The sequence below is a fragment of the Rhipicephalus microplus genome, chromosome 3 (assembly GCF_043290135.1).
Source record: "Rhipicephalus microplus isolate Deutch F79 chromosome 3, USDA_Rmic, whole genome shotgun sequence".
In the NCBI taxonomy this organism is placed as follows: Eukaryota; Metazoa; Arthropoda; class Arachnida; order Ixodida; family Ixodidae; genus Rhipicephalus; species Rhipicephalus microplus.
Genome location: NC_134702.1, coordinates 42,666,369 through 42,679,555, shown reverse-complemented (window position 1 = coordinate 42,679,555; position 13,187 = coordinate 42,666,369). Strand labels below are relative to the sequence as shown.

General features: G+C 46.7%; 1 protein-coding gene across 2 annotated transcripts in view; it reads right to left on the bottom strand.

The window, feature by feature from the left end:
- LOC119161671 (putative cationic amino acid transporter) overlaps nucleotides 1-13,187 on the bottom strand; it is a 295,166-nt gene that overhangs the window by 20,931 nt on the left and 261,048 nt on the right. For both annotated transcript variants that reach the window (XM_075889340.1, XM_075889341.1), the window contains exons 5-9: nucleotides 12,818-13,026; nucleotides 8,270-8,428; nucleotides 6,001-6,197; nucleotides 4,173-4,297; nucleotides 707-976 (exon numbers count right to left, since the gene is read on the bottom strand). In XM_075889340.1, the coding sequence (XP_075745455.1) occupies nucleotides 707-976; nucleotides 4,173-4,297; nucleotides 6,001-6,197; nucleotides 8,270-8,428; nucleotides 12,818-13,026 (960 nt within the window). The remainder of the gene's footprint in view (nucleotides 1-706; nucleotides 977-4,172; nucleotides 4,298-6,000; nucleotides 6,198-8,269; nucleotides 8,429-12,817; nucleotides 13,027-13,187) is intronic.

The window sequence follows — 13,187 nt, the reverse complement described above, 5'->3', positions numbered from 1 at the left end:
CAAGGCACCAAGCCCGCTAGAAGAAATTCCTGATTCACTTTTAAGTAAATAGGTGCTGTGATTTAGAAGGGTACCGGATCGCACTAGTTTTTGGAATGTGCAGTACAGTGACTTGTGCTTTTCTGGAGAACATGGAAATAGCATGTTTTACCTCTGTCTTTGTTTTAAATAATCGCGCTATTCTTTCTTTACCTTCAAATCTCGCATACAAATGAAACAGTTAAGAACCATTCCGAAACTTTTTTTTTTGTTCCGGAACAGGTCGGAACGAAACTTTTCGAGACAGAACTAAACTAGAGTCGAAATGAAAAGCATTTCTTTCTGACATCCTTGATAGCACCACTTATTCCGCACGACCGTTTTCAAAAGTAAACCTGTCATTCATGACGTAGTGGGTCAGTGTGCGGCCGCAAACACACTTTTTAGTTCTCTAAGAAAAAAAATAGTTTAGTCCGCAAAAAAAAAAAAAACCCACAAGGGACGCAGAAAGAGACAACGCGAAGTGTTACTCTACCATTTCCTGTTGTTTTCGCCTGTGTCCCGTGTAGTTTTGTGGTTACCTTTGCTAGGAACTTCATTTTGTGCGGCCAGTCGCATGCGTCTACACATCTGGTGTTCGCCCTATAGTATTCGTATGGCTGGTTTGTTTGTTTTGAAGAATGTGTGTTGTGCATACGCTTCGCACTTCGCCTTTTTCGGTGCCCACCTTTTCTCTCGTCATCGTCGCTGTCGGGCGTAACGACGCGGTTGGACCTCTTGGTGCGTATGGTGGTCGTGGAGGCCCCCAGGGGTGGCCCCGTAGAGCCCAGGCCGAGTCCTCTAAGCGAGGGCACCATCGACGGGGGCGCCTCGCTGCTGGGCGTAGGACACTGCGAGCGCACCGACTCCGGGAGCAGCTCCACCAGGGTCTTGGTGCGCGGCTGGTACCGCAGCAACAGCACGCACGTCGACACCAGCGTGTACGCCATCAGCGTGCCTGTGAAGTACAACGGATGAGACACTTCAATTCTATCTATCTATCTATCTATCTATCTGTCTATCTATCTATCTATCTATCTATCTATCTATCTATCTATCTATCTATCTATCTATCTATCTATCTATCTATCTATCTATCTATCTATCTATCTATCTATCTATCTATCTATCTATCTATCTATCTATCTATCTATCTATCTATCTATCTATCTATCTATCTATCGATCTATCTATCTATCTATCGATCTATCTATCTATCTATCTATCTATCTATCTATCGATCTATCTATCTATCTATCTATCTATCTATCTATCTATCTATCTATCTATCTATCTATCTATCTATCTATCTATCTATCTTTTGATATGTATGTATGTATGTATGTATGTATGTATGTATGTATGTATGTATATATGTATGTATGTATGTATGTATGTATGTATGTATGTATGTATGTATGTATGTATGTATGTATGTATGTATGTGTATGTTAGCATGAAGCGTTCAGGATAGCTACTATCACGCGTACGGTAATGCGCCTCTCTTCTGCCCGAAATAAGGCCGTAATATGACACTGCATTTGGCTGCATATAGATAAATGCTAACGCCTTCAATACCACGGTCATTGCCGAAGCAGCGCTTGTCTGGGTCGCCAATGATGATGAAGAAAAAAAAGAGAGATGGGTTGGCTTAAATTCAAGCAACAGCCTAAAGCTACAGTTATTCAACTCTAACTGAGCGACAGAGCAGGAATATTTATGGCGTGGCACACGTGCCAGAGCGGGCCACCAGATAGCGTCACGAGAATTGAACCCCGACGGAGGCGCATGCAGTGGCGGTGGGTTGCGGCAAACGCAATGACGATATTGATTGATTGATATCCAGGGCTCAACCTCCTGAAACCACCACATGATTATGAGAGACGCCATAGTGGAGGGCTCCTGAAATTTCGACCAACTGAGGTTCTTTAACGTGCACCCAAATCTGAGCTATCTGACCTACAGCACTTTCGCCTCCATCGAAAATGCAGCAGCTGCAGCCGGGATTCAATCCCGCGACCTGCGGGTCGGCAGCCGAGTACCTTGGCCACTAGATCACTGTGACGGGGAAGCCGCAGTGACGAAAATGCGGATGCGTGATTCATGGTGGCCTCATCGCGGCGCGGGCCGCAGCTGAATGAGCGTAATACCGGCAACCGGAAAGGCATTTCACCTGTCAATCGCTTGATGGTGTTAACACGATGATTGATCTGCAGACGCATAAGCTTATGTGGTCACCTCCAGACAGCGAATAGTTCAATAATTATTGGGGTTTAGTGTCCTCCCCCCAAGAAAAAACAATATGTGATATTGAGGGACGTGTGAGTGGAAGGTTTCACAAATGTAAACCACCTGGGCTGCTTTAACGCGCATTTAATTAATGTACGCGGTCTTCAAGAACCCTCACCTCCACCTGTGCGCGCATGTGCTGCCGAATGTCCTGTGTTTATCTCTCTACCCTCTCTGCTCTCTGTCTTTCATCTCTCCATTCCCCTCCAATGCCCAGGGTAGCAAACCGGCTGCCTATAGGCTGGTTAACCTCCCTGCCGTTCTTTTTCTCCTATTTTCCTTCCTTCGTCGCCTCCACCGGTCAAATCTCGCCTGCCGCAGCAGAGATTTGATCCTGCGACCATTGGGTCATCCCTGGAGCAGCAAAACCGCTAGACCACCATGGCGGGTGAGCGAAGAGTTCTTTCCTGAATGTTTCTTCCTGTATGAAGTGCACAAAGTGTGACAGGTAGTAATAATTGTTGGGGGCGTTACATTCCTAAACCACGTAATGATTACGAGGCACTCTCTAGTGAAGCAGGCCGACAGTTTCAAACACGTGGGATTCCTCAACGTGCGTCTGCGCTTAGATACACGGGTCTTCAGCCTTTCAACTTCAACGAAATTCGGTCGCCGTAGCAGGAATTCGATCCCGTGACCTTCGGGTCAGCGCTCGAGTATCCGTAATCTCTAGATCTTCACGGCAGCTATACAAAGGAGTTTTGAAGACGAAAAGATGCGAAATCTCGGAGAAGTAACGACAACCTTAAGCACGCAACTGGTATTCCGCTTCAATTTAGAGGTCATAACAGTCGGGTAAGAACCAAATCGCGGCTATAGTTTAATTATTTACTTCTTCATTCACTTACTCCACTTCGACATCTCACTCGAAGTCAGCTCCGTCGCCAAAATATTCGGTGTTCCGTAATCATTCTGCGTCCTCTATCATCCAGTTCACTCACTTTCCATACACAGGAACTGTGATATGATGACAGCCACGCTGCGGCGGCATAAAGAGGGCGCTGGCAAACATGTCGCGAGCGTAAATTCGCTTCCGCGTTTCACCGACTCGACCGTTTCGACTCTCGCGTTCCCTGACCCTGCGGGGTTTACTTCCGAGCAGCGCCTCGTGCGTTACAGTTTCGGGATACCCCGCTGTGGCTTTCATTTTCCAGTTGTACTTCTTTCTACTCGTCGTGGGCGTTTGTGCGTGAATTCGAATGTGCATTTATGACTGGGCATGTGCGCGCGTTGCGATATTTGTACGTTCTTTTCGAGGTTGGAACATTGCATTTGAGAGAGAGATAGAGAGAGAGAGAGAAAGAGAGAGAGAAATAGTACTCTGTTTCCGCCGACAAGCCACAGCCGAAAAGATGAAGCGAGCGCACGCAGTTCCATTCATACACGGCGACGAAGTTGTTGCGGGTTCGGAAACGATGGGACTGTTTTCTTCTGTAAGCACGTGTTTGTTGCCGGAGTAATGGTGCAAATTAGACAAAACAAAGCGTACGGAACACAGTGAGTCTCGTCAGTTATTATTCATTAATGGGAGTGGTGCAATAGCGACTCGATGAAGCTTCGTCAGCTAGACGAGAAGGCGCCCAGGATTCGTGAAGCCCTCGTTTCGCTTGCGCGTGAGATTGCTTTAAAGAGCGCGAGGACAGGTAGAAAACAGGAGCACACACATACACAAACGATTTTGTGCTTGTGCGTGTGTTTGTGCGCTTGTGTGAGTGTATCTGTTCCTGTTCTCGTCCTGTCTTCTTCGCGCAGTTTAACACCTTTTTGAAACCATGAAGCGACTATCCCAACAGCATGCCTCATTTCAGCTATACCTGGTCGGTTGTTCCACAATGTGGCGAAGGTGTCTCGTAGTGTGGGCATACCTATAGACATCATTTCCACGAGCACGTCGAGGCTCATGACGATGGAGACAATAGCCGTGGCTCCACCTAGGAGCAGAGTGGCGAATGCAGGCGTCTCCGTCACTGGCCACACCTTGGCCAGGGCCCTGTGTCGAGGTTGGAAGAACAGGCCAACCGTGAAAACGTATCTAAACAGCAAAACATTGGCGGACCACTCAAGCGTGTGACGAAATTGCCAAATGCCTGTCCACAACACATAGTGGGGCGGCACCTATAGTGCACACCACTGCGCTGGGCCCGGAAATAGGTACCCTTTGTCATATAAAGTCATATAAATGTATTATTTGAGCACAACAGAATGTTAGTTTGTGATTTTTTAAGCAAAGCGTTAATCTTCGGTAAGGCCATCATTTGCTTATTTCGACAGATTAATCACGGCTTGCCTCGAGCGGTGCGCCGTTGGGCAGAAGCCATTTTGTCGGAACAAAGACGCTGGACGAAAGGGTGGATATCGATTTTACTGATACGTCGCTTTGGAGACTGTAGTACGTCGCCACTGACGCAGCGAAAACGTCGTGAAGGGGATGGTGGTCACGTGCTCACATGGTCCACAAACTTTTTTTGCGAATGACTGTGAATACTGGAGCGGAATATGGAGAACATTTTGAGACGGAGCACAGAAATTACTCGTAGTTGCAACACTCAAACCAACATTTGTCAACGTCGAGTAGACAGCAGCCATGATTAGTTGATAACAGCGTGACACAGGCACGTTTGACCGCTATGTGCGCCTGCACAGATAAAATTTATCGATCGTCATCAGCATGACGATAGTTATAGTGCGAGAAGAAAACGACGACACAGAGTCAAGAAGGACACGAAAGACACTAGAGGCTCGTGTTTTTCGTGTCCTTCTTGTCTCTGTGTCGTCGTTTTGTTCTCGCGCTATAACTATCGTCATGCCATACCAACTAGCCCAAGCTGCCACACTTCTACGTCATCAGCAGTCACTGCGCGGTACTGACTAATCCGGAGCAAACTTGACACAAACGACAGTGAAATCGCGATCTGGAAGCCAGATCGCCAAACTCAGATCGTGATCGTCATGATCGTGGTAGGGCCTGATAATTCCCGACAGTTATAACGCGTTTCAGCCCCTGATGGGGATTAAGCCTAATCAGTATCGGTCTTGGTAGCTATCGAAAGTGGCCGTTTGACACCAGTGCAGCACTTGACGACATGGCTATAGCAGTCATTCAGCCAACATGCACCAGCTCAGGTGATACAAATTTAGCCGTACAACAAGCTCTAGTATACGGTGGTTGAAACATAGCAAAAACCAGGTGCCAAGTCTATATTAGCTGAAGTTGCCCACACTAACTCACACTGCCAACGTCATTCTTCATTTAGGCAGCACTAGGCGATAATACCCGAGCTAACCCTTGCGGCTAGTCAAGTGAACACGATAGGCCAGGACTCACAGGCGTGCCCACCGTGTGCAAAAATGTGGGGGGACACCTGCTTGCTAAATAATTAAAGAGGAGGGGGCATAAAGTCTGCCCCGTAACTTTAGTGTAGAGCAATGGCCATTCATGTCTTCGACGATAATGGCGGCTGATGGACCCGTATGACAGGTTACAAGCATTGTTTTCTTTCCACCTTTACCCTCTGCAAAGCCAGGGATCAAGAACAGTCCGTTGCGAGAGGCACGTCATCGTTACACATTCATTTTCGCATCAATTGCAAAGTTTGTGTTCTATCGAAACCGACCAATGAAAAGAGTGGCATGGAAGAGGGGGCGGGGGGGGGGGCGGCTGTTGACTGCGGTGAAGCTTGTGTTCGTGTATACCTGAATATGAGGCCGTCCTTTGCCATGGCGTAAACCACACGAGGCATGGGGAACATGGAGCCCAGCATGGAGACGACGAGGCCAGCGAGTGCCCCGAGAGCCACGATGTAGTGGCAGGAACGGGCCCCTCTCTGGGCGAACATCTCCACCAGACCAGCACCGGCGTTGATCTGGCTGTACGGAACGATTAGCGTCACCTGCGACCCGTCCGGGGGATGCATTAGGGCAGGGGTCAACATCAAACGCTGGAATAAACTCAAGCACAAAGATCATTCACGAGTTGAACAAAATTCGTGAAGTTCAGTAGAGATGAAGTTGACATATTTAAAAAACCCTCTCCTGAAGAGCTTAAAAGAACAGAGCGGAGCTAGCTGCCGCGTATTCATTCTAAAAGACAGGGCGTGCAGACATGGACACAGTATAGAAGCCAGGACAATACAAACGTCGACTAACAACTTGATGGGCGCAAAGCGGCGGAAGAAAGGCTAGACACAAAAGACTTGCGCATGAATGCCTTAGCAAGAATCCATACTTATCAATCGAACACGCGTTGGATCCTACGCGAGAGATAACCGTTGGCGCATCTATTTCTTCTTCATGCAGGTTAATCGACGATTCTATCACACATGTGCAACACCAATATTATCGACACGTCAGGTCTCAACCATTAGACGCGTTTCTGTATTCCTGCGTCTATACAGAAGTGCGCAATCATCGGATTTCGGCGTGAATTTACGCTCTCGACAATGTAAAGAGAGATAAGGTGGTGAGCCTCCGGTTAGCGATCTCTTATGTTACGTTGATCTCTCGTCAAAACAGGGGCCCGTCTGCCCTTGTGTGAGCTTGCATGAAGCTTGTAGGTGCATTGGGATTGTTGTCTGACATTTCCATAGACGTACGTGTTTTTTTTTTTCAATTGATGCTTGTGTTTCTTGGCGTGTTGGATTTCGATGGGTCAGTGCCGTGAAGCGATGTCAACGACTAATATTTTGAAGCTAAAACGCCATGGCAAGAACAACACGGCACATTTGACAAAAAAAAAAAAGCTCACGTATCGAAACTTTGGTTAGCCATTATGAGGCACCTGCCTGTCTAAAAATCTGTCTAGCCTGTTCGTGGAGTGCGGAACAAGGATTTAGAAAACTTATGCTTCATCAAGGGGCCTTTGAAACACCATGTCCATCACCGTCCATTGGTGCTGAAAAAAGCCGAGGGCAGGGCAGGGGCCCAAAGGCGTAGCCCCGAACTTTTTAGTGGGGGGTTGGAGGCAGGGGTGTTCAGTTAACCTTTGCGTGTGTGTTTTTATGTGTGCGTATATATATACACATGCAAAATTGAAAATTTTTGTTGGTGAGGTTTAGAACCCCCCCCCACCCCACCCCTCCTTCCACGAGCTACGCTTATGGGCAGCGTCACCACTCAATTCAAGAATTCAAGTGGTGGACACGCATTCCTGATCACCCCGCAAGATTTTTGTGAGCGAAGATTACGTCAGCTATCAGACGTTATTACTGTAAGCCAGTATGCAACGAAATTGGGACATTCTTTTTAAGCAACACCTTGCTGTAACAATGACGGGAAAGACTAACCGAAACGCGGAGTCGGGTTGAGTATAAAGGCGGGTTTGGGCACCCCTCTGTTTGAGATAGGCCTGGAGTCGAAGCTCCGTTTGGTGTACAATCATTATTGGGTTATACTTTACGCAACAAGATGCTTCAAATATTAATTTTACAGCGACTGTTAAGAGGTCACAACGAGAATAGACCTCATTAGCGATGTTTTCCGCCACCATAACTAAAGTATCCGCGACCGTTGTCACAAGAAATGAGAAAAAAATGTATTCGTGATCAAACGGGATTCACCGGATGCATGACGTTTCCGCAGAATGAGAAATAATGACATAGTGGCTACGCCATAAATAATTTATGGCGTAGTCGGTAACTTGCATGTGAACTTGCAGATTGCACCCAGAAGAGTTCAGGACAGGCTTCGAAAAGGCCACTCCTCCAGCTTTCGCTGTGACCGTGCTTCTGCGTAGGCCTGGTTTCTATTTTTCCTCTTCTTGTTTTTTTTACTCCAACGATATTCGGGCGTCAAATATATGGGCCGTAATTACGCATGGAAGGAAAAAAAAAAACGCACACGCGCGTGGTAGCACGTTTATATGAAAAATAGTTTTCTTCTTCTCCCCTTCTCTCTCTTTATTTCTTATGCGAAATTCTGCATGTAAAACGTATTTACAAAGCACGACAACGCGAGGAGTACTCACCATCATGCTGGACGTGATGTATGCAGTGAGAACGATCGCCAGGCTGAAGATGATGGCCGTCGGTATGGCGACCTTTGGATTCTCGGCCTCCTCGCCCGTCGTGGCGATGATGTCGAAGCCGATGAACGCGTAGAAGCACGTTGCAGCGCCGGCCAGAACCTGCAGACCGAAATCGCGCCATACAGCAAACACGCGCACATGCACGCCTTGAACAGGCTTTCCTCGCATAAACTGCTGCGACTGACATTTGGTATATATATGCACATACTCATGGACTGAGACGCGACATCTTTTTTAGTACAGCTCTTAGAATTCCTGTTTCTGCCTTTAGCGGCATTGTCGTCGCAATCGATGGCGTCACCGCGCGAAAAAGTACGCGCCACGGGAATCGCGGAAGACCAATTATCATGTAGAACAAGTTCGACTGTCAAACGAAAATGAACACACGAATGAGAGATAGAGAGAGCTAGAGAAATAAAGACATACAAAATAAAGAGAAAACGACAGATAAACAGTTCGAAAGCCATAGAAAGTAAGCAGAGAAAAAAGAAGAGAGAAAGAGAGATAGAAAACGGCAGAGAAAGAAATAGAGAGGGAAGAAAGGAAACGTTACGATGCTGCAACTACGGAAAGCCAAAACTTGAAACTGTGGGAATTGAGGCTACACTCGCAACAACTTTTCTTGGAACCGAAGGGAAAGCTACGGAGCCAAATCACGTACATCCTACCGCCACTGAATGTAGTTCCAAAATAGCGCCCGTATTTTCAACGTGAATTTTAAATGTTCCTCCTTTATTTTTTACGTGGAGCTATTTGAGACAAAACACAGCCCACACTAGTAAGATATTCGTAATTCTAATATAACTTTACTGTTGTGACCACGTTTTTGAACGCGTGAAAAGGTGCCGCCTTATTACGTGCACCTCAAACGCTAAGCGGCGTCTGCGTCGACATGAAACGCTGATGGTGCGCCCCCGTCACTTTCCACAGCGTTACGAGACGCGTGCCAAGACAGACTGCTTCGCGTAATGCTACATGTGCAGAAGCTCCACCTCCGTAGCTTTCCCTTCAGTGCCAAGAAAAGTTGTCGCCGAGTATAGCCCACCGCCACTACGCGGGATTCGTCGCCAATTTCTGGCGCTCTGACGTCCTAACATGACTCTCCCCTCCTCCGCGGTTCGTCGGCGCTTGGAGAGCGGGATTGATGTTAACCCTTCTCACCCGGTAGTGGAAGCCGACTGTGGCGCTGCGCTCGAGTCTCCCAGGACGCTTCGCGCGCACGAGTCGGGAGTCAGTCGGACGGCGTGACGCTCTCCAGACAACAAAGGCTGTGTTCCAATTCTTAGACAGCACCATTGAAGGACTCTGACAGCACGTAGACAGTCTACGAAGACTGATTAGAAGACGGCATCGAGCCCATGCTGTCCTAGAAATGGAACACATTTAGACGGCTTTCACGTGACGATGCGCCACCTCGCATCGAAAGGAAAAAGCTAAAAGAAACAAACGTAACAGTTGTAATTTCTCGCTTAAATTGTGTTGAAATCAAAAACAAATAAACGTTACTCCCATTGAGCGTCTAGGGAAGCGTCTCCTTGTGTGCAGTCGACCGTTCCGGTGAGGTACAATCTATCTGAGTGATTCGCTGAGCCGCCATCTTGTTTAGACAGCAAAGTAGCCTGCATCGTATTTGTCTACGATGCGGTCTTCTCGAAGCTGTCTATTTTGCCGGCTACGTGAGAATCGGAATGGGACTTAAGATGGCCGCCGTCCATTTAGCTGTCTATTTAGCCGCCTACGGTGCGTATTGGAACACACCCAAAGAGTGATCACGCATTTCTTTCCCGTCTGTCGGTTGCCTATGTTTGGAGCTTGCCCCGTTTCGTCAACGGTGTCTTGCGCCCACGGCCAACACTTACCTTCCGTTTCCCCATCCGAACGCTAGGTTGGAGAGTGGTGCGGTGTGTTCACGCATGGTCGTATACTATGCCAACCTCTACCTGTAGAAGCCAACGTGAGCGGAGTTTGCCCCCGCTCGCGCGATCATGGCCCTGTTGTCACTGATTGTGAGAGCGCGCAGCATAGTCGCGAGGGCCCGTTTTCCTCAGCTGCCTGTCACAGTGAACCATTTTGTCCACGGAGACGCACTCGCGGCACCCCTTTGTGTTGTACTTTCGCCCGTGGCGTGGATAAGCCTCGTTTGCTTTCCCGCCGCCTTTTGCAACGGGCGCTGTACTGCGCTTCAGTGTTGCCGCAGGCAAGGCAGTATTGCGACTTGTTTGAAATCAGTACTGTGTACTCGCCACGCTTCGCTCGTCGCCTTGACTTACTGAACATGCGTGTGCTGTGGCGTGTCAGGCGAGGCCCTGTTGCTGGCTAAGGCAAACCCACGCTAGTGGCCGTGCTCCTTCGGAAAAGGTGTACACTACAAAACACGATTAGCATTGCCTGGACACAAAGTGGTGTCAGAACTTGCATCAGAAAGTATCTTAATCAACGCCGTTTCTTTTTTTTTATTATGAAAACTGCTACAAGCAACTGTTTTTGACAACAACGTCATATCGTTGCAAACATTTGCACTAAAAGTAATGTGCGGTGTACGTACAGGCAGTGTGGCTTCAGTAACACATGCGTTGAAAAGACTATTCCCACACGTTTATTTCCGCTTCGTGCAATTAATGTCACAGGTCAGTGGCGAACTTCTGATGGCGTGAATGGAGAAAACATACATACAGTAACATCAAACAGAGCCAAAACAATAGATATCAACATAAAACAAATACACAAGGCAACTGATATCAAACGATAAATGCGGCGTTTAGCCACTTCTGTAAAGTGTGCTCTGCCACCGTAACAACACTCATGCGGCAAAGCCGCCTACCACACAACCAGCCTTTTACGCGTGTTTGCGCATACGCACAGGCACTACGAACAGGTTCAAACAGGTTATGCTTAAACCACATAAGAGGAGACGCAATCAGGGAAAAGTAGGAGGGAAGGTAGATACGTCACGGCATTTTACGTCATCAGTAGCGGTGTCTATACTGAGAATACACCAATAAAGATGAGTATTATCGTTATCCCTGGAATGCTCACAAGATTAAGCCACGCTGTTAAATCGAGCCTGCGACTGAAGTTTGACTAGCTAGAATTTTAAATAAATCCAGGAAGAGGTGAACGGAGATTATAAAGGTAGAGAGGCAAACTAGAAGAGAGATAGTAATGTGTGGTTTGGCTGATCATATAGCAATGTACGGATAGGAAGCGTGCAAGAAATCAGACTATTTATGAAACAGACAAGAGTGTGGCAGTTTAGGCACATAGGTACACCATATTGAATAAAACTAAAAGCGCTCGGAAAACACGGACGAAAGAAGGTACACATGTTCATATCAAGTTAACTATAAATGTTGTTCGAGTGCAATAAATAGCAAAATCAAACTTTATTATAGTCACAACTCAAATACATTTTTTGTTCTCCCAATAATATCAAGGGGACTGAGAAATGTAGTGTACTGACGATGTGTTTTATTTTTCTTGTGTTTATTTAGACTTTGTTCTATGTGGTGCCAGTATGTACCGTCATTGCACTTATATGACTTGAGTTTGGAGACTTTCGAGCGTTGTGTATCCCCATTTCAGTGTCTTACGAGTATATATGTCGTGAGTGCTCTATACAAATGTATTAATTTCGTGCACGCGTATTGAATACATGCAGCTTATATCAGTGTTTATCTAACCTTGATTACATTACTCCGTAAACCTAACGTACAGGAGATAGAAACTCCACAGAAAAAGGTTCATCATGGTTTTAAGTGTACGTGGGGGCGGCGATCCTTGTCAGGAGCTTAAGCGTGTGCATACAAGCTGTTGCAAGCCATGCGAACTTCATGTATACTCTAGAAACGGCTGAAGGTAACTCTACACATTTAATTAATTTCTGCTACAACAGGACAGCAATCACATCTTCGACAACATCAGATCTCGATCTGTCACTTCTGGCACATCGTCGGAAGAAGTTTCGATTAAGCATCTTTCACCCCACATTTGATCGTCTGCAGCACAGCGACGAATTCATATTGCCACCTCAGTATGTTTCGTTTTTTTTAGGTCGCGGCCAAAATGTATGTATTCATTTTTGCAGAACTGACACTCTCTTTTTTATCTGAGCCTTTTTTATCAAGGACATCAAAAGAGTGGAATCGCCTTCCTCCGCACGTCACATCTATCCCAAATTACTAACCCTTCGAAAATATCTTCGTTACAGTTTCATAATTATAACTTCATAAGTTTGCTCCCTTTTTCTCACTTTTGGTTGGCTTTATAGGTACCCACTTTCTTCTCTAATGCCCTTAGCCTTGATGGTATCCTAAATGAATGAATGAATGAATGAATGAATGAATGAATGAATGAATACATGAATGAATGAATGAATGAATGAATGAATGAATGAATGAATGAATGGTCTTCCCCTACTTCTTGATTTGTCAGAAAAATAGATACGCTGAATTGAATTGAACTGAATTGAATGATTAGCTGCGTACGCACCCCCGACCAGCCGTAAGGGACGAATCCCCCGTGCTTGGTCCAGTTGTCGGTGTCAATGTAGAAGAGTCCGGCGCCCATGATGAAGACCCACACGGCGAAGTTGAGGCAGTTCAGTACGTTGTTGAATAGCAGGGATTTCTTGACGCCAGCTAGCATGAGCGCGCTCATCAGCACGGTGATGATACCGGCCAGCAGGTCCGGAGTGTGACCTGCCGATAAGACGAAGAAGACACGCTACAACCACTCCGAGGTGACGCGCGGTATGCCCGTGCCATGGGAGTATACTATGACAAGAAAAGTAGAAGATGAATTATAATAGAAAAACCACGTCCTCAAAGTTCGTTATGTACTCAAGAATCCAGCCTACTCG